At 65.2% G+C, this 19340-nt stretch overlaps 2 protein-coding genes across 6 annotated transcripts in view; both read right to left on the bottom strand.

Moving 5' to 3' along the window:
• Positions 1-1865: 1865 nt before the first annotated feature.
• On the bottom strand, positions 1866-10142 carry MAPK11 (mitogen-activated protein kinase 11). 2 transcript variants are annotated; one of them, XM_045087575.1, is made up of 12 exons: positions 8307-10142; positions 5874-6003; positions 5717-5775; positions 5518-5629; positions 5404-5433; positions 5270-5317; positions 5073-5187; positions 4647-4718; positions 4324-4403; positions 3764-3842; positions 3502-3675; positions 1866-3174 (listed from the first exon to the last, which is right to left on the bottom strand). In XM_045087575.1, exons 1-12 carry the CDS (start codon positions 8420-8422, stop codon positions 3095-3097), a joined length of 1095 nt encoding a protein of 364 aa, XP_044943510.1. In that variant the 5' UTR covers positions 8423-10142; the 3' UTR covers positions 1866-3094. The 2 variants fall into 2 exon arrangements, with proteins under 2 accessions (XP_044943510.1, XP_004775440.1); XM_004775383.3 differs by lacking the exon at positions 8307-10142 and having other exon boundaries at positions 5874-8291.
• A 2614-nt stretch (positions 10143-12756) lies between these two features.
• PLXNB2 (plexin B2) overlaps positions 12757-19340 on the bottom strand; it is a 29074-nt gene continuing 22490 nt past the window's right edge. For all 4 annotated transcript variants that reach the window (XM_004775375.3, XM_004775373.3, XM_045087566.1 and 1 more), the window contains 19 exons: positions 19125-19254; positions 18807-19034; positions 18511-18687; positions 18259-18398; positions 18059-18159; positions 17655-17884; positions 17380-17561; positions 16860-16926; positions 16561-16707; positions 15903-16059; positions 15666-15766; positions 15484-15568; positions 15177-15331; positions 14938-15098; positions 14720-14867; positions 14268-14332; positions 14028-14103; positions 13645-13719; positions 12757-13564 (listed from right to left, as the gene is read on the bottom strand). In XM_004775375.3, coding sequence (XP_004775432.1) covers positions 13460-13564; positions 13645-13719; positions 14028-14103; positions 14268-14332; positions 14720-14867; positions 14938-15098; positions 15177-15331; positions 15484-15568; positions 15666-15766; positions 15903-16059; positions 16561-16707; positions 16860-16926; positions 17380-17561; positions 17655-17884; positions 18059-18159; positions 18259-18398; positions 18511-18687; positions 18807-19034; positions 19125-19254 — 2530 coding nt within the window. In that variant the 3' untranslated portion in view covers positions 12757-13459. The remainder of the gene's footprint in view (positions 13565-13644; positions 13720-14027; positions 14104-14267; positions 14333-14719; positions 14868-14937; positions 15099-15176; positions 15332-15483; positions 15569-15665; positions 15767-15902; positions 16060-16560; positions 16708-16859; positions 16927-17379; positions 17562-17654; positions 17885-18058; positions 18160-18258; positions 18399-18510; positions 18688-18806; positions 19035-19124; positions 19255-19340) is intronic.

The raw sequence follows: 19340 nt of genomic DNA, 5'->3' as shown, positions 1-19340 counted from the left end.
TCCCCGCGGAAACCTGAGGCGCCCGCCGCGGGCGGGGAAGGGGGGGGCTGGGGGAGGGCCGGAGCGGGGGAGGGGAGCGCCGCCGGGGCCGCGCCGGGCCGGACCGCACTGCAGACCCCGGCCGCCTCTTCACCCGGGCCGGGCCGGACTTCCCGGGGCCGGGTTGGGGGTGTCTTAGCACCAGTCCCGTGGGGCTCCGGCTCCCCCTTAGTAGCCACGCGCCCGGGGAGCTGGGCCCATCCTGGGCAGTCCGGACCTTAGCACTTCTATTCCCAGCTGCAAGTCACCGTCCGCCTCCCTCACCAGCTCCACCCCATCAACCCGGGCCCCCACCCCGGAGTGCCCGGAGCTGAATGCTGTGACCCCCAGGCCGACCGCCCACCCCCCAGGCCGCCCCCTTCCCCTGGGGCGGATCCATCCACATCCCAGTGTGGGGTCCCCCACCACCCAACGCCTGCATCCCCCTTTCCCTGTGGAGGAGCTGGGCCTCCTCCGTGTGACCACCACCGACCCCAGGCCTCCCAACCCCAGGAGCCAGAGAAGCTGGTCCTGTAGGTCTCCCCTGGGCCCTGGTGCACACCCAGCTCCCTTCTCTGCACCCACCTGGCAGGTGGGAAGCTGCTCCGAGTCTGTGGGGGTCCCTTCCTGTTCTGCCTCCTTCCCAGCTTTCTCCTCATTTGTCCTAAGTCTGGCCTGAGCCTCTCCTCTCTCTGCAGAAAGTCACCGCTGACCCCAGGGGTGAAGGAGAGCCCGGCTTGGGCCTTTAGTGCCCCCTTACCCCTCGGTGGGGCCATCGGTGGGGCCATCGGCAGCCTCCTTCCAGAGGTCTGGCCCCACCCTGCACCAGATGCTCTTGGAAGACAGAGACCCCTCCCTGCGGGACCTCCCCCAGCTCCATGAGGCAGGTCGGAGACAGAGTGGGGTAACAGGATTTGCAGGGCCCCCCCGCCCCTCCTCTGTGCCCTTCTGGCCCCAGACACCATGAATCAGCAGCTCAGAGCCGGCCAGGGCAGCTTTACACCCGCGCTGCGGGCTGGTCTTCCGCAGCACCCAGCAGCTGGAGACCAGTCAGAGCGGCCAGTCGCCGGAGTCACAACCACCTGTGCCCTTCATGCCCTGGGTTGCCTCCTCCAGGAAGCCCCTAGCTGGCTCACTTACTTATGGTGGGGCCCAGGGGTCTGGCAGGTTTCCCCACGCAGGGCATGTCCCAGCTCTGCTCCCATTCCCCAGGACGTGAGGCCCCGTAGCTACACTGACCAGCCCATGGTGGGGCTCCCAGAAGATCTCTACCCCCAAGGCCCAGGGCAAGGGCACAGATGCCCCATCCAAGGGAAGTTCTGCCCCATCCCTGTTGAGGCCAGTGCTCTTCCTCCCGAGCCGTGGTGAGCAGCAGGAGCTCGGTGGACATCCCGAGGGCTGGAGTGGCCCTCTCACCCCTTAAACAGGAACGAAAGGAAAGCTACTTTCCCCATTTTACCCAGCTCCAGGGCAGGACAAGCCTTTGCTCCCAGGGAGCCCTGGTTGTCCACCAGCAGCTTTCCTGACCACTGAGCGAAGGGGCAAAGCTGCAACCAGACCAGAAGCCGAGCATGCCCAGTGACTCCGCCCCCCCACCCCCCCAGGGCAGTGGGCTGATCTGTGGATTGCCTCAAGCCCTGTCCTGGATCAGAGCCTATCAGCCTGGACCCAGAACTCACCCTGTCCCGCCCCCCATGGCCCTCGGCTCTCTGGGAGCAGGGAGGGTGCTGGACTGAATATGGCTGCTTGTCCGACTGGCGACTAGTGGGGTCAGAGCGGCTGGGAATGTGAGGCGTGGATCCAGCTCCCACCTCCCCGCTCCAGGCAGCAGGGCCTCGGACACAAGCTGAGTGGGAGAGAACCCCCTTTATTGTGAAACCCCACTGCAGGCACTTGACATTGAGACCTCTGCAAGGTGGGGGGGGTCACCACCTGACACACGGGACACCACCTCCTCAAAGAGAAGCCCCTTGCTGGGGAACCCACACCCCCAACATCTTGAACAGGGTCAGGTCCACAGGTTACTGGACCAGCTCCATTCTGGAAGAAGGGAGGCAAGCGGACCCACAGAGCAGAACAGTCCAGGGCTCAGCTGCAGGGCCGGAGGAGGGCAGAGGTAGAGCGAGAGCAGGCAGAGGCTTCTTCATCAGCTCCTGGCCAAGGTCAGGGTCTGAGTCCAAGGGCACACTGGGGTGTGCCCCCCCCACCGCCAGCATCAAGCTTGGAGCCCCCTGTACCAACCACCTCTTCACGTCTGCTGCAGCCCCCGCACTCCAGGAGAAAGCCCTGGCTTTTGTTCCCTGGTTTCCCTTGTCCACCAGAGCCCCTGGCATGGCACACCCAGGATCTCAGCGGCAGCGCCCCAGCCCACCCCCAATCAGGAACCGAGGGAAGGGAAGTAACAGCAGAGGCACCTCACTTCAGGCTTCCAGCTGCTCATGGCGGCTGGCTCTCAGGCCTCCCCAGATTCACACGCGCCTTGACATGTCAGTACCCGGAGCACGCATTAGTATGCATATGCCACGTATGGCCCAGGGGAACACGGGGCTCCAGCATGGTCTTCTCATCGGATACGTGGTGACGGTCTCAGCTTTCAGCTCTTCAGGGTCTCAGCACTTCCCAGGACAGCCGCCCCTTCCAGGTTGAGAGGCTCTGACAACCAAGACCCTCCCTTCAGTCTCCAGAGGGCCTGGCCCCAGGGCACCATGCCCTCCAGAGACAACCCTCTGGGACCTGGGACCGAGGAGGTCTGGAGACAGACATACTCCCCAGGGGAACCCCAAGGCATCCAGATGAGGTCCTACGGGAGACCCAGGTTGTTGGGAGAAGGCAGAGGACTGAGGAAGTCCAGGGTGCTCTGTCTGGACTCCTGCACTCGCGGCTTGCACCCATGCACACTCTTGTGCGTTCACATGCGTATACAGACTGCCCACGAGGGCAGCGTGCAGGCGAGGGAGCCCCAGCTAGGCTCAGGGTGCTGGCCACAGTGGTGCTGGGAGGCGGCCCTCGTGGGAATCCAGCCGGCATGCTCCTTCCTGCCCGTCCGCCAGTCCCAAGGGCCAGCAGGCACGTGTCCTCACTGCTCAATCTCCAGGCTGCCAGGAGACTGCGGTGGCTCTGCGGGCTTGAAGCTGAGAACTTCCTGGTAGGTGAGCTCTAGGGAGTGAAGGGAAAGGCTGTCACTGGCTCACAGCCCCCACCTGACTGTCCGGTGCTGGCTGCCCAGACCGGGCCCACCATCCTGAGGGCAGTCTCAGCCCCGGGGGGCTTCCTTCTAGAGCCGGCGCTGTGCTGCCCCAAGCCTCTGCTGGACCCAGCCCAGCCCTAGGAGCACGGGCAGTGTGGGAACCACTCTGGGGAGGAGTGGGATGCTTCCAGCAGGAAACAGGCAACTCCTAGCCTACCGGGGAATGAAGCCAGCGTCAGGCCCCTGGGCTCCACTTCTCCCCTCCCCGCCCAACCCCTGGCCCTGGCCCATCTCACCCTTCCACTCCTCCACGGTGCGCTCCTTGGCCTCAACGCTCTCGTCGTAGGGCTCGGCCTCAGGTTCATCATCGGGGTCATGGTACTGGCTGAAGTAGGCATGGGCCAGGGCCTCCGCCGCACTGACTCTCTGGTCGCTGTCCAGCACCAGCATCCTTCCCAGGAGGTCCACAGCTATGGAGCGGTCCGTAGGGAGGGGGTGGTCAGCTGTGCAGGTAGGGCCAGACGGGGAGCCCAGCCCAGCCCCGGAGCCCGTCCTCACCCAGGGGGTTGGCCCCATGGAAGATGCTCCTGAGGTCCTTCTGAGGCATGGGGGGCAGGGACTGGATGTAGGTCCGGGCCTGGGGGCACACAGGAAGGGCCTGAGGGGGCCGGATCATGCACCGGCCCCCCTCCTGCCCAAAGCCAGGCAAGGACTTGCTGAGACAAGACCTACCCGCTCTGACAGGCCTGGATCAGAGCCCGCACACACCATAGGGCCCCTGCCACCACGGATGCGGCGGCTCCCGCGGCTTACCTGGCTCCCGATGCCCGGGGCACCCCCTGTCCTTGGCAAAGGCGATGTCTGTCTGTCAGTGCTAAGACTGTACCCTCACTGTCCCACCGTCTGTCAGTGCTGAGGGTGTACCCTCACTGTCCTCGTGCCGGGAACGCCTTCCCTGTTCACCTGTTTCTCCCTGAAGGGCTCAGGTACCTGCCTTGGGCTCTAGTCCACCGTGACCCAGGTCTCCCGCATGGTTCCCAGTCTCTTCCCACAGAGCCCCTTCCTCTGGAGTGCCCAGGAGCTGGGTCAGCAGAGAGAGCGGGCAGCGAGCGACTCACGTGTTCTGAGGAAATCTTTGCTAGAACCTCAGGGCTGGGTGTGCCCACCACTTCCATGATTCGCTTCAGCTGGTCGATGTCTGTCCGGCTGAGGAAATGCCCACTGGCCAGGAATAGACCCTTCCCAGGCCCCCAGATCCCAGACCTGGGGGCGCTACCCAAAACCTGCTCTCCTACAGCTGGAGTCAGTGAGCCCAAGGGGGCCCCGCATGGGGCAGAGAAGGCAAGGTCGGCCAGAAAGGGCCAGTGCCCACCTCCCCTGCGCCCCACCCAGCACAGGGGGCTCCTGGCTCACCCTCCTCCCACACCTGGGCCAAGGATACAGTCACTTCCTGGGAAGAGGGCCTTTCCCTGGAGCAGCTCAGCCATGATGCAGCCCACAGACCAGATGTCCACTGTTGGGGAAGGAGGCTCCATCAGTCCACCCTCCCCAAGGGCCCTTCCGAGAATCAGGGTGCTGCCCAGACTGTGCACAGTGGGCTCTCTGTTGCACCCAGGCCCCCAGACAGCAGACCCCTTACTCCTCTAAGTACAACGCTGGGAAGGGGGAACAGTTAGCCCAGGACCCATGGTGCTTGGACCCTCTGCGGTCCATTTTGAATGCTTGCCCTCCAAGACTGGACACACACCACCCCAGGGGCCTGGGCTCCTGGCCCTGTACCCGCCGCCCTCAGTCCCCAGGCCCTGGTGTGATTACTGCAGCCCACCCTGGCCCCACCCCGCACACCTGCCCGGCTGGCAGATGTCACCTGTCTGGTTGTAGTGCATCCAGTTCAGCATGATCTCGGGGGCCCGGTACCAGCGAGTGGCCACGTAGCCGGTCATCTCTTCATCAGCCTGGCGGGCTAGCCCGAAGTCCAGGATCTAGAGCGACCAGCAGGCTTGTGAGCACCTCCCCGGACGACCCCTCCGCAGCCCGGCAGGCCCTCACCTGCAGGCGGCTCACCCGCAGCTCACAGTCCTCGTTGACCGCCACGTTGCTGGGCTTCAGGTCCTGCGGGGCAGGCGGGCGTGAGCGCAGGAGGAGCCCCTGCGCAGGCCCTGCGGAAGCCCCGACCCGCACCCTTCGGCCACACCTACCCGGTGGATGATCCCCGCCGAGTGGATGTACTGCGAGAGGGAGAGGGGGATGCGGTGGCAGGGTCAGGCTCTGACCGCCGCCCCGCGCCCCGTGCCCGCCCCTGCGGCGCCCACCTTCAGCCCGCGCAGCAGCTGATAAACCAGGAACTGGACGTGCTCGTCGCTCAGCGCCTGGCACTTGACGATGTTGTTCAGGTCGGCGCCCATCAGGGTGGTCACCAGGTACCTGGGAGGGGGGGGGGTCAGCACCGAGAGGCCGCCTCTCCCCCCACCCCCAACGCGCTTCCCTGTGGCCCCGCCGGCGACCGCTCACACTTCGCTGAAGTCCTCAATGGAGGTGGCCGGCGTGAACACGTCCAGCAGCCCGATGACCTGCGTGGGGCCGGGAGTTAGGCCTGGACGCCCCCTGCGTGCTGCGCGCCCCGGGAGGCCCGGCCGCCCGGCGGACCCGCCCCGCGAGCCCCGCTCACGTTCTCGTGCTTCAGGTGCTTGAGCAGCCGCAGCTCGCGGTACGTTCTCCGCGCGTGGATCAGCGACTGGAAGGGTCGCGACAGCTTCTTCACCGCCACCTTCTGCCGCAGCCGCGCGTCGTAGGCCGAGCTGCAACGGGGGGAGTGAGGCGGCGCGGGGGGGCCCCGGCGGCGCGCCCCGCACCCTGCCCCTGCTCCCGCGGGGCTCTTCTTCCCGCCCCCGCGCTTGCTCAGACGGCCGCTGGGGGGTGGGACACCGGCACCCAGGAAGCCTCTCCTCTGTGCCTCTTTGGGGCCTTCTCCTTCTTCAAGGGGCAGCCCACCCTCCCACGCACAGGGGCCGGGCCTGCGCCACCAGGGAGTCCTAACCTGGATCTTCTTCCCCAACTCGGCATGGGGCTGAGGGAGAATCTCCACCAACCAGGTCAGGAAAACAGCCATTGCTAAACCAGCCCCAAACAGCCCTCTGGCTCCCCTATTGGCTCATAGCTCCAGGAGGGCCCCCCCCACCCCGCAGGGTTCCAGAGCCACCTTCAAAGCCCCTGGGTGCCCAACACCTCTGAAGAGACAAAATACGGAGGAAAAACTGGCCAAAGGTGTTTACCGCGTTATTATTTTTAAGAGTGACAAACTGGACAATATGCAAGGTCTGGGCCCACGAACATTCCCCTTGGTGCACCCCATTCCCCAGAGGTCCCGATGCCCACGCATCTGCTCTTCACAGGAGACACAAGGCCCACAGGCATCAGCTTCAAATGCAAAGGCTGCCCCCCCCACCCCGGAGTCCCACTGGCCCAACACTGGAGCCCTGCGAAGAGCCATCCATGCCTTCACACAGACTGCTTCCTCTCCTTCCTCCCTCTCCCTTTACCTCCACTCTCTAGAATGCCGCTTCCCCAGCAACCAGTGGGGTCCACGCGGCCCTGGGAGCAGTTTCTGCAGCACGGGATGCCCAGGGGCCCAGGTGGCAGTGCAGGAAAGCTAGCTAGGTGCCTGGGGCATCCACGCCCCCCCCCCACCCCCACAGTGGCCTGTGGGGAAAGGTCTGTCACTTCTGGGGAGGCAGGTAGGGGAATGTCCACTCATGCGGGCAGCGGATCCTTTGCCCAGTTGTCGGCACAATCAAGTGACAGGAATCTGGCACTGGGGCACCATCTTCATCAGGAGAACACAGGAGCCCAGGAGAGGGCAATCACCTGCACTGGTCCCCATCAACTAAGTGCAGTGGGGGGCCCAGGCCTCCTTTGGGGAGATTGATACTCCCTAGGAGCTCCCAGAAGGTGATTCTAGACCCAAGGTGATTCCAGCAAGGACTCTATATTCCCCAGGGACCACTCATTTATTATCCTGACCCTCTTCCCACCCTTGAGGTCTTGGAGATGGAGACAGAGACCTGAGGCCAGGACGGAGGAGATGGCCAGCCCGACGATTCTGACAAGTGGGCCAATGACAAGAGATGGGGGGTGGGCAGAAACCCTTGGTCCAGGCTCCAGCACTGGACCTCTGGGGGCTTCAGGAAGTCCCAGTCTTAACTTCTGTCAGAGCCAGGAGCAATGCCCCATCCCCTAGGGGCTCTGGCCTCCCCACCTCCAAGACTCCCTCAGTGGACAGCAGCCACCTGGCTCAGGCCTCTGTAATGACCCCAGTGGGTTTGGGGGGACACCGCTCAACACCCACATCCGCACTCAGCCCATCAGTATGGCACCTGCAACCAACTTCCTACAACCATCCTACCCTAGACCCTCCCCAAACCCACACGGGCCTCACCCAAATCCTGACCCTCTCTCCCATTCCAGACTATGCTCTGTCTGAGCCCCAGAGCCCAACTGTGGGGCTGTGGTCTGAGCTATCTTGGTTAGGGCAAAAAAATGGGCTGGGGTCTAGACCACCACAAGTATTGCAGGGGGATGGTAGGCATCTCTGCTCAGGCCTAAGCCCTGGCCAGAGTCTGAGACCCTTTGGAAAACAGGGGAGGGGCAGGACCCGCCATGGAGCTTGATCCTACCCTCCCCCAAGTTAGGCTTTTCCTTTGGCAAACAAAACTACCCACCGTAGTACCTGGGCATCTGCCGGACCCCAGGGATGCCAGACCTTTGACGGAGGGAATGGGGGGGGGCAACCTAGACGCATGCTTGCACATTTAGGGGCGCATGAGACCCGCCCTTTCGCCGACTGTGACGCCGCAGGATTTGGGCCTGGTGGGGGATGCTCCGGCTGGGACAGGACGGAGGAACGACCCCTCTCCCCAAACCCGAACGGCGCCCGGTGGGAAAGTTTCCTTCACGCCCCCACCCCCCATTCATTGCCGCGATCCGTGAGAGGCCCGGGGGCGGAGGCAGGGCGAGGCCCCTCCCGCCGGCACCTCGCGGAGGGAGGGGAGGGGGCGCGCGCTCAGTCCCGCCCGCACCTCCCCGCTCTCGCCGCCGCCCCTACCAGACCGAGCCGTAGGCGCCGGAGCCCACGGGGCGCAACCCCTGCAGCCGCTGCGGCACCTCCCACACGGTCTTGTTCAGCTCCAGCCGGTAGAAGCCTGCGCGCGGGCCCGACATGTCCGAAGCGGCCGCCGCTCGGCCCGCGCCCCGCCCCGCGCCCCCGCCCCCGCCCCGCGCGGGAGCCGGAGCGGAGAGGACGGAGGGCGGCGGGAGGAGGCGGCGGCGGGCGGCGGCGCGGGGCGGGGCCGGGGGGCTGGTGGTGGGTGGTGCGCGGGGACAGACGCGCGGCTTCCTGCCCCTGCCTGGCGGCGGCCGGGCGGAAACCAGCCCTTCGGTCCCCTCCTGGGCTCGTCCGGGGCCGCTGCGCCCGCGCTGGGGGAGGGACGGCCGGCGTCCAGCTCGCCGCCCCGCCCGCCTCTACCTCCTGGGGCCCGCACTTCCCCAAGTATCCGCCCGCAATCTGTGCTCGGCCGGGCACCGCCCCATCCAGGACGCCACCGCCTCTCACCAGCCTCTGCTCCCCGCACCCAACCCTGCCAGCACCCGAGCCTGCACCTCCGGTGCACGCACCCCTCCTCCCCCACCCACTGCTCCGGGCCCTGCGCGAGACTCCCCACCAGGCTGCTCCCTCTGAAATGAAGGCGAACCCTCCAAATCGAAGAAGCCAGGGCAGAGATTTCTTTCATCACCACAGAGAAACTGGACACTTGGTCAGATAGGCCTCCCTGTGGGGTGGGCAGATGGACGCGCTCTGGATCCTGCGCTCGCCCGGCTTCCGGCTCTCGGAGGCCGCTGCGGCCTTGGCGGTGCGGGTCGTCCCCTGGTAACCTTCCGCGGACCAGCAGCGGCCTCCCGCCTCGGTCAGGCCTGGGGACCAGCCCCGTCAGGACCAGGGACAGCGGCGGCACGGGGCGTGGGGGGACGTTTGAGGGGCTGTACCCATAAAAGGCCATCTCCAAATGGGTCTTTCTTGGCTCCTGGTGCCTTTCCTCCTTCTAATCCCCCAGTTGTCACCTCTCCCAGGAAGCCCACCCTGACGTTTCTAGGTACTGGGGGGCTCCTCAGCTACGTAACCGCAGCTCCTCCTCCGCGCACGACACGTTTCCTCGCGTCCTCTCACGGCCCGGGAGGAGGATTCCTCCCGGGGCAATGTTCCTCGTGCCAGCAAGAAGGCCTCCCCGCATCTCTCTAGCGCTCGGGGCCCGCGCCTCGTCATTTCCCCCTTAAAAGTGACAAGTGTGCGGAGACAGCGCTGCCCCGTGACAGGTGTCCCCGGGCCCTCTGTGTCGGGAGAGCGCTGGGGGGCTGCGTCTCCCAGGAAAGTGGGCAGTCGGGCTGTTGCCCGATCTTCTTCCTCTTCCAAACAAACCAGAGCTTGAGTTTTTATGGGAAATGTCCTGATTTTCAAATGCTGGCAGCGAGACGAAAACAAAACACGTCGGCGCAGTACCAGGCAAACGTCACTACCCAGCGAACCCGGACCGTGGCGTCGGCCGAGTCCCAGTCGCGCCAGCCAGCCTTGCACGACCTCGGCCAAGTCCCGAGCCGTCCCCAGCCTCAGTTTCCCCTCTAGGAGCCGGTGTAGGCCGGGCGGTGTTGGGGTGAGGACACCGGGGGCCCCTCCCACAGCCGCCCCACTCCGCGCCTCCTCGGCGGTCCCCGCCCTGCGCTGTGTTTTCCGGGCCGGCTGAGGCGCGCTGGGGTTCCGTGCGGGGTCCGTGGAGCTTCAGCTAAGGCCGGACAGGAGGCTCGTCCAGCAGCGGGCGGCGGGCGCTGACCGTGCGGCCGGGAGAAGGGGGGCGGCCTTTGTTTGCGCCGGGCGGGCGGGGCCCCGGAGGTTCCCCTGGCGATAGGCCCCGCCCTTCCGCCCCGGCCGGAGGGGTGGGGTTGTGCCGCCCCTAGGGGAGCCCGGGCCCCTCCTCGCGGTCAGGCCCAGCAGAGACCCTCGGTCATGATTCATCCTCGGGTGCCCACCTGGTCCCCAGGACCCAGGCCCGGCTGCCTTCTGGGGAGGGTCGCGGTTGTAATACTGATGAGCAGCAACCAGGGGGTTTCCTGGGTGGTTAGGGTGGGGAGAAGACACAGGGCCAGACAGATCAGGAAGTCCCCTGGAGAGGGGACACCGGTGGAGCTGGGGCAAGCGTCCACAGTCCTCCCTCTCCAGGACTGAGCTGGGTCACAGACAAGTATGGTGGCTGGGCTGGGGGGTTGTGGCTGGCTGTGTGGGGCCATGGCAAGGTCCCACAGGTTGATAGGGAGCCCTGCTGGACATGTTCACAGCATGACCCTGGCCAGCCCGTCCAGAACGACTGTTGCGTGGTGCGAGTGAGAAAGGCCTGAGTCCGGAGGTGGTGGTGGCTTGGAAGGGAGAGCAGCAGGGGTGGGGGGCGGCAGGTGCTTCAGGTGTGAGCAGGCACGAGTGGGGAACCCAGGCAGAAGAGCTTCCTCCCCAGACATCAGCCTGGGGCCTCAGGACCCTCATCCCCAGCTCTCTTGACCACACCCCCGCCCCGGGATTCTCGAGTAGCCGTCAAAATCAAGACTGCATTCCTCATCTCCATGTCCACTTCTCCCCTCCACTGGCCCAGGCCACCCTTTTTTGGCTAGTTGCTGGTCTCTTGGCTGTACTTCTGAGGTCAGAACTTCCTACTGTGGTCCTGTCATAGGGGCCAGGGGATGGGCGGGGGTGGGGTGGGGTTCGTGCTGTTTAGCAAGCAGTGCATGGTTTGGGGCTGTTTTCTACAACTTGGAAGGTCACTGAGGTTGTGTGCGGCTTCCTCCCGTCCCTGCCTCCCTGATCCCCACATTAGGAGGAAATGGGGAAGTGGAACTAGGAGGGCGGGTCACCCCCCGTCTGTCAGCATCCTGAATACTTGAGGCTGGCCTGTCCTCCCCCACAGTGCCTTGCACCCCAACATGCATGCCCAGTGTCTACCCTTCACTGGCCCCATGATAGGACAGCCCCCCTGGATCCCTTCACACTCCTGTCCTCCAAGGGAGGTCACCTCATCTCTGGGACCTGCAGCCTTTCCTCTCTAAGCTTCACAGAATATAGGCGGTCCTCAGTGACTCAGCTCTTGCCTGGCTGTCCTGTCCAGCATGGGGAGGGAGGGAAGAGCGGCTTGTGGACTTTCAGTCTGGAAGCCAGGCCTCTAGGTCCCCACCTCGTTGCCCCAGGCATCCACAGCTTAGCGCTTTCCACCTGCTTCTGGACAGCTGAATCTTGGGGAACATAGCACGGGTCATAACCATGTCATTTTTGGGGTCCTGGGATAGGGGATATCAGTTGTTTGCCTAGTACCCCTTCCTTGTGGGGGATACCCACACCTGTTCCACGTGGCTTGAGTGGGGCTGCCCCCTGTGCACCCGGCCCATCCCCAGCCACAGCCACAGCGATGCCCCAAGTGGAGGAGAGGGGAGCCTGTCAGCAGCAGCCCCCCAGTCCGAGGACATAGCAGCGCATGCTGGGAAGAGTTCAGACACATGGAAACATGTGAGCACCTGGACCCAGCCTTACCTGAAGCTGGATGGATCACAAAATCCCCTTTCTGCTGGGGGGTGTCCTTGAAGCAAAAGAACTCTCTCAGGGCAGGCTCTGAACAGTGTGTATTTATCAAATGAAGCGACCGGACATGCTGATGCTGTGTGTGCTTGGACATGTATGTGTGCCTGGAGGCTGTGGGGTGGGACATTTCACTGCTGCACCCCTGCATGCAACACGGGGATTGGGAGCAAACCCCTTCCCCCATCACCAGAATCCAAGACAACCCCCTCCCTCAGGCATGGGCAAAGGTACCCTCACTCTCCCTTACATGGCCTTTCAGCCTGACTTATGCCCTAAGTCATCCTGGAGCTGTTCTTGGGACCATAGAGCTGACCCAATAGCCCCACAGCCTAAGGAGGGGGACACAGGCCCTCTCTCCCAGAGGCATGCCAGTGTGTGCTGTGGTCTGCACACAGCAGTAACTTAATGTGTGCTGGCTGGACCATGTCTGTGAAGTACCCCTTCTTAGAAAAGAGGACACCCTCTCTGGGTGCTCAGGGTCCAGACAGTAAGCCCAAGCCACGCCTACCCTAATCCAGGGGGCAGGACCTGTCACTCAGCCCAAGGAAGACAGGCGAGGGCTGTCCGACCAGCAGATGGCGCAGGATCCTCCCAACCGCAGCCGACCCTCCCCACCTCCCCCTCCCCACCTCCCCGTCTGCAGCCAAACTGTTCCAGGATCCAGACCTCGTGGCCCAGGCCTGGAGCAGGGGCGGAGCAGGGAGGGTGTGCACTCCCGGGGCACATTCTCCTGCCCCCACTGCCACCCTGTGGCCCAGAGGAACCCCCTGCCCACCTGGGCCAGTGTCCACAGAAAGACCTTCAGCAGGACAAGCCTGGGAAGGCGGGGGAAGAGGCAAGCCACGAATCTGCGGCCCCCCAGGAGGAAGCCAGCCAACCAGCAGAGTGAAAAAAACAATTGTATTTGATTTATAATTAACAAAATTTACAAAAGGGGGTGGGGGTGAGGGTGGTCCTGGCGGCACTGCCGGGACCCCTCAGACCTGGCCAGGGCCTCCAGGACAGCCTGTCTGACAGGCACCTGGGCCTCGACGTCTGACGTCCAGCTTGACCTTGGAGGTGGGGCCCGGGACAGGGAGTCCACCCGGAGAGCCCGCGCCCCACAGGACAGGCCAGGTGAGGTCAGGAAGGCGAGTACCGCATTACTTCTCCTGCCCCAGTGGGGCAGACAGACACGGTCTGGGCGCTAGGCCCCGGGGGCCGCAGGCACTCCCAGCACACCCCCAGGAGGCCAAACCCAGGGATCTGAGGCGGCTGCTGGTGCTCAGGCACGACTCAGCGCAGCGCCAGGGGCGTAAGGCACGTTCGCGAATCGCTTGGGAGGTGTGACACAGACACCGATGCTGGTGCTGCAGGGGGGGGCTGGTGCCGGAGGTTGCCAGGCGTTGTGGCTCAGAAGGACGTTACAGCCACCAGACGCCAAGGGCGAGGGCACCCGCAGGCACCCACACGCGGATGCCTGGGGGCTCCTCCTCTGCTGGTGAAAGGGAAGGGCCTCACCACTGGGCCTCAGGTTCCAGGGGTCACCCGATGCCTGACACGGGCCTCACGCACCTGCGCCCAGAGGCAGCGGTGGCAGAGGTCAGAGGTCAGAGGTCTGTGACTTTGTTCTCCAGCGCGGCCGCAATCTGCTGGAGGCGGAAGGCCAGCTGCATCTTCTGGGCAGCGGGATCCTCCTCCAGGGCGTTGATGATCTGAGAGGGGGGCCACGTCAGAGCGCAGGCCAGGGAAGGGGACCTCTCAAGTGCCGCCTCCCCCGGAGGATACCCCGTACCTCATCATAGTACTTCTGCGTGTACTGGTAGAGCTGGTGCAGAGCTACCAGGGTGTTGAGGGAGTCTGTGTGCGCCTGGGGACACAGGGACGGGGGGTGTGTGACCCAGCGCGCAGGAGCAGATGGCTACAGACACACGGGGTCCTGGGCGTGTCGGAGGGATGTGGGACGTCCACAGACGGGCACACCCCCCCATCCACAAAGGCACACTGCTCATACAGCCCTCTCCCCAGGGCACCGCAGTCCCACGTAGGGGGCGGCCCATCTGGCCACCCCCCGCCAAGGACAGTCTCCTGCCCCACATGGCAGGGGGCATCAGGGGAAGGGCAGGGCGGCTCTGTCGGGGCGGGGTCGGCTGCTGCAGCCCCTCCGTCTGCTCTTACCCGGGAAATCTCTGCCAAGTATGTGTTCATGTCCTGGTCGCTGACCTGCACCATCTGTCTGATCCCCTTGTAATAACTGCAAGGGTGTGGGGTACGGTTAGGGAAGGGGTGCGGCCACGGGTCCTGGGGGCTGCAGGGCCCCCTCCCAGTCACAGGCCTGAACCCTACCCCCACCCCGGGGCCCACTGGGTGGGGTCAGGGCTGGGGGCCTGGGTCTGGCTGGGGGCAGGGAGCACTCACTCCTCCACCATCTTCTTGTAGGTGGAGATCTCCTTGGCGTAGAGCAGCTTGTTGCTGGGGGAGTCCTGCGGGGGACAGAGCCAGGTGCCCAGCCGCTCAGCTCGAACACACAACAGAGAAGGGAAGGGGAGTGGGGAACAGAGGTCCGACCGGGGAGCCACCATTGCCCAGCCCCAGACAGGGGGAGCTTCCGATTCTGTGGGCTCCCACGTGAGGCAGAGGTGGGGCGTCCCAGGCTGCCCGCCTTTCTCCCCAGCCCGCACACCGCAGGGAGCCTCCTCCCCGCCGGGCTCCTCAGCCCTGCACCAGCACAGCACCAGCCTGGCACCAGCACAGCACCAGCCCGGCACCAGCACAGCACCAGCCCGGCACCAGCGTCCCCGGGGCCCTCCAGCCACAGCCACACCGCGGCCCCGGCTCCACCCGCCCTCCGGCTCGCGGCGCCCACTCACGCGGCTCAGCTTGTGCTCGGTGCGCGTGCAGGCGTCCATGAAGGTCTGGGCGATGACGGACAGGGAGGCGTCCACCACCTCGTGCACGTGGACGTCGAAGACAAAATGCGGGTTCTTGAGGACGTTCACCCAGAACCGCAGCGGCAAGCTGAGGCAGAGCGGCGGAGTGAGGGGCGGCTGAGGCCGGGGCGAGGGGCCGCGGACTGAGCAGCACCCACCTGTTGGTCTTCCAGATGTGGACGGTGTCCTCGTCCTTGATGTCGTGCCTCTCTGCCTGCTCGTCCAGGAAGTCGAAGAAGTACTTCACCGCCGGTGGGACGGCGAGCCCGGGTGCCAGGACGCTTTGGAAGAAGTTGTCCACAAACTGCTGCAGGGTGCCCTGCAGGGGTGGGGGAGGCGCTCAGCATCGCCCGCCAGCACCGCCCCAGCCCGCCAGCGCACGGGCCACCACGCCCACCTTGACGGACAGCAGGCGTGTCAAGTAGATCTCTGTGATGGCCTTGGTGCGCTCCTTCTCCTTCACGCTGCCTCGCTTGGACCTGCCTTCCTCCACCTCCTCTGTGGGCCGCACCAAGTGCCACACGCGGTTCTCCTCCTCCAGGAGGGCGTGGCCTGGGGAGGGGAGGGAGGGGCGGTGCTGGAGGATGAGGGCTGGAGCTCAGCAGCCCCCCACCCTGCCGAGGCGGCCGAGGGTGGGCACTGGTCCACGCAGACCTCCGGAGCCGACAGGAGCCCAGGGCAAAAGCAGGGGCGGGGGTACTCACGCTCCCCGGGCAGGTCCGGCTGGCTGTCCTCAGGCTGCTGAGAGACTCCCACAGTGGACAGGATCAGAGTGGCTCCGTCCCGGACCTGGGGCACGCGGTCATGAGGGCGGGTGTCGCTAGGCAAGGAGCCCGCTCTCCCTGTGCCCAACGGCCCCCTCCCGCCCCCACCCACTGGCACTCACGTTGTAGTGCATCAGCGTGTTGATGCGCTTCCATCGGCCCTCCCGCTGAGACGTCAGGTCCAGGTCTGACAGGATCTGGGCTGTAGACCCAGGACGCCACTCTGGAAGGACACAGCCCGGCACCTGGAGCCCGGCACCTGGAACCCAGCTCCCTGGGGCTGTCCCGATACCCGCCCCCTGCCCAACCAGCCTCTGAGGGCAGGACCCCTCTCCAGGGAACACAAGGGCCTTGCTCACCAAGGACCACACTGTCAGCCCTGGGCCAGCGGGAGCAGGGCCGCGCCCGGTACACCTGGTCAATGATCTTTTCCTTGACCTGGGAGATGGTGTCACAGTTGAGGACCTTGACGGGGACAGCATCGGCCCCTTCGTCCTGCACGATCACGCTCACCGTCTGCCGGGGGACACGGTGAAGAGTCAGCATAAGGGCCCTTGCTCTCACGGGCCACCAGTGTGGAAGCAGACTCACGGCCACACCATCAAGTGGGGCGGGAGTAGCTCTGAGCCCCTAGAGCACCCAGAGTAGCACGGCCTGGCCCTGTCCCAATCCCGGGCTCCACAGGACAAAGAACAGAGCAGCTCGGGGACTGGCTGGCTCCCGGGCACCACGTGCCCCACGCCATCTCCCACCTGTGCACACAAGCTCAACACCAGGCACACGCGGACACCCAGGCCCCACACAGACCTGGGGCAGACCCAGGTGCCCAGGACACATAGAGCCTCTCTCTAGAGACAACTGTGAGGGACCCACAACCCCTGTCCGAACTCAGCTGGGCCCACGTGAATCCCCCAACACCATCCAGCTTCTGGGACTGCGGCTGGGCCCAGAGCCCAGCGCCACGGAGAGCAGTCTCTGAGCTCCCCCAGCCCCCCGGCCCGCGGCCCCAGGGCTCACCAGGGGCGCGTATTCCACGTCGTCCCCCAGCAGCCCCGTGTCATTGAGGGTGTATTTGGCCTTCTTCTGCACAGCGTCGACTGGCCCCTTCTCCACCTGGTGCTTGATGGCCTTGAACAGCTTGTACAGAGGCTCGCCCGCACTGTCCTGGGAGGACAAAGAGCAGCTCAGCCATGGGTGGGAACGACCACGCCAGAGCCGTGGGTGCTGCTGCACAGGCAGGCGGACCTGTGTGGGGTGGGCGGGGAGTGCACAACCACATTCCTCCCCGACCCTGGCCAGGCCCCCCCAGAGCCCACCTTGAGGTACTGGTAGAGGCAGATGGACATCCAATTGGACAGCATCCTTTCTACCACCGTCTCAGACCTGCAGGGGCCGAGAAGTGTTTCCCTAGGGACCCCTCAGTGCCCTTGGGCCCAGCCAGCTCCTCCAGGCACCCACAGCACGTGCATCCAGGCCCTGGGTCCCCGTCAGAACGGACGCACGCAGCCTACAGTGACCCTAGCGCTCGACTCCTCCCCATCCACCCCATCCCACCAAGAGTTGACGCCAAGGGGACCAGCAGAAGCTCACGTATCCTTCCTCCCTATCTGCACTGCCTGCATCTATCTGCTGGCAGCCCAGGTACTGGGGTCACCCCCGCCCCGCCCCACTGCCCTCTGCGTGCCCCTGCCCCGTCCGCACTGTCATCCGTGCACCCGGACCAACCCCGTGGCCACCCACCCTGCACGCAGGCCCCGCCCCCAACCATCCGCGCGCCCCGCCCCTCCGCCATCCTTCGGGCATGTGCCCCGCCCACACCCCCCGCAGCCCACACACCTGCGTAGCATCAGCTTGGGGTTCTTGGCCACCACGTACTGCTCCATGAGCTCCAGGAAGAGCGTGCGCATGATGTCTGTATAGTACTCCAGCTTCCCGTGCAGTGCCACGGTCAGCAGGGACGCAAAGTAGACCTTGGCGCGGGCGGAGAACTCACGCTGGCTCTCCAGGGTGTGAATGAACTGCGAGGGTCGCCAGGCAAAGCCTCCGTGAGCACCTGAGCCCGGTCTCTGCCTGGCCCTCCCCACGCCGCCCTGTGGACCGGCCCCACTCACAGTGACTAGGAAGGACTTGCTGTTGAGCAGGTTGGAGAACTGGTACAGAGCCTGCTCCACCACAGGTCGCCGCGACTCTGGGATGTCCAGCCTGCCTGTGATCATCACGTCCTTGTCGCCGTCCTTGGAGGGCAGGAAGAAGACGCGGTCGGTGTAGGTCTTGTAGTCCAGCACGGGGATGCCTGCCTCGTGAACGTCATTGGTCTGGTCCTCCATCTCGATCATCAGGTCTGAGGGGAGGCCAGTGTGAGGCATCCCAGCCGCTGGCCACCCCGCCCACCTCTGCCTTTCCAATGTAAGCTTCTTTCAAGAACGTCCTCCCTCCCAGTCCCCAAGAGGTGTCCTTGGGGACTCCAGGGTCCAGGCAGCCCGAGGGTCCTGCCCGCCCCGCCAGGCCGCCCCACCTGTGAACTCCTTTTTGCAGCGGTCGCGCACGCTCTCCTCCAAGCCCTCCAGCTGGGACTTGATCTTCTCGTACTCACGCTCCGCCTGCTGGCTCTTCCTCCTGCGGGCACAGGGAGGTTAACAGGGCCTGGCCTGGCTCAGGCCACCTGGTGGCTCAGAGCTTGTGTGGCGTGCTGGGTGTGTGGCCGGAGGGACTCACCAGTAGCAGTAGACAGACACGGCAATGACCGCCACCATGGGCACGATGACCAGCGGCAGGATTAGGCTGAGCGGCACGTCGCTCACCCTCGTGTCGTACTCCACGCGGCCCAGCACCCACTCTCGGGAGCCAAACTTCACCTGCGGGGCAGGGCAGGCTCAGTAGGGCCAGGTGCGGCTCCACCAGGGCACCAGGGAACTGACCGGCATCTGGCCTGCCCCGCCCCAGCTGCACCGGCTCGACCGCACGCACAATGAACTCCGGCAGGTTGTGGGTCGTGTCCCGCTTCTGCCGCCGCTTCGGGGGCGGCTGCACCTCTGGGGGTTCACAGTACAGGTCCGTCTCGGTCAGCGTCTTCATGATGCAGCGCTCGGCACCCACGAAGGCCTCGGCCTCGTGGAGTGTCATTGCCTTGTTCAGGTTAGTGCCCTGTGGGGGTCATGGGGAGCAACACAATGACCGGGAGGAAGGCAGGGCCACTGGGGCCGACTTGGCCCAGACCTCCAGCCGCCTCCCCTACCAACCCCCGGGCAGCGGCCAGTCCTCACCCGGGCATGGATGAGCTTGTTGACCTGCTTCTTGACTCCCCCCGTGAAGTTCTCAAAGGTGGGGTCGGCCACGTACTCGAAGGCACCGGCCTCGGTCCTGAGCAGGGCCCGGTGCCCGTCCATCTGGATGAGGGCTGTGAGATTGTAGGCCTCGGGCTCCTCGGGGACCGCGGGGGACGAGAACACGACCTTGGAGTCGTTGTAGAATGTGTACTCCGTGCCCACGACCTGCAGGCCGAGGCCAGGCCGTCAGGCCCCATCCCTACCCTGCACTTCCCAAGGGGACCACGCCGGAGCAGAGCCAACACCAGGACTGACCGTCACGGGCTGCAGAGGCCCGGCCTCCCGCCGCCGCCGCCAGGACTGCAGGGGCTCAGCTATGACCACCATGGCGAATCTCTGCACCAGGCTGAAGCCCTGCCCCGTGACGTTGATGCTGCGGCCGCCACTAGGGACAGGGGTGGGCAGTGCCTGAGCGGGCCTGGCGTGGCGAGCCAGCTCCCCCACCCAAATTCCGGCCACGCAGTGGGCTGG

This window comes from Mustela putorius, unplaced genomic scaffold, assembly GCF_011764305.1.
Source record: "Mustela putorius furo isolate JIRA1106 unplaced genomic scaffold, ASM1176430v1.1 tig00001419_pilon_pilon_pilon, whole genome shotgun sequence".
In the NCBI taxonomy this organism is placed as follows: Eukaryota; Metazoa; Chordata; class Mammalia; order Carnivora; family Mustelidae; genus Mustela; species Mustela putorius.
The sequence above is the reverse complement of the archived record's forward strand: the minus strand, read 5'-3'. Positions and strand labels throughout refer to the sequence as shown.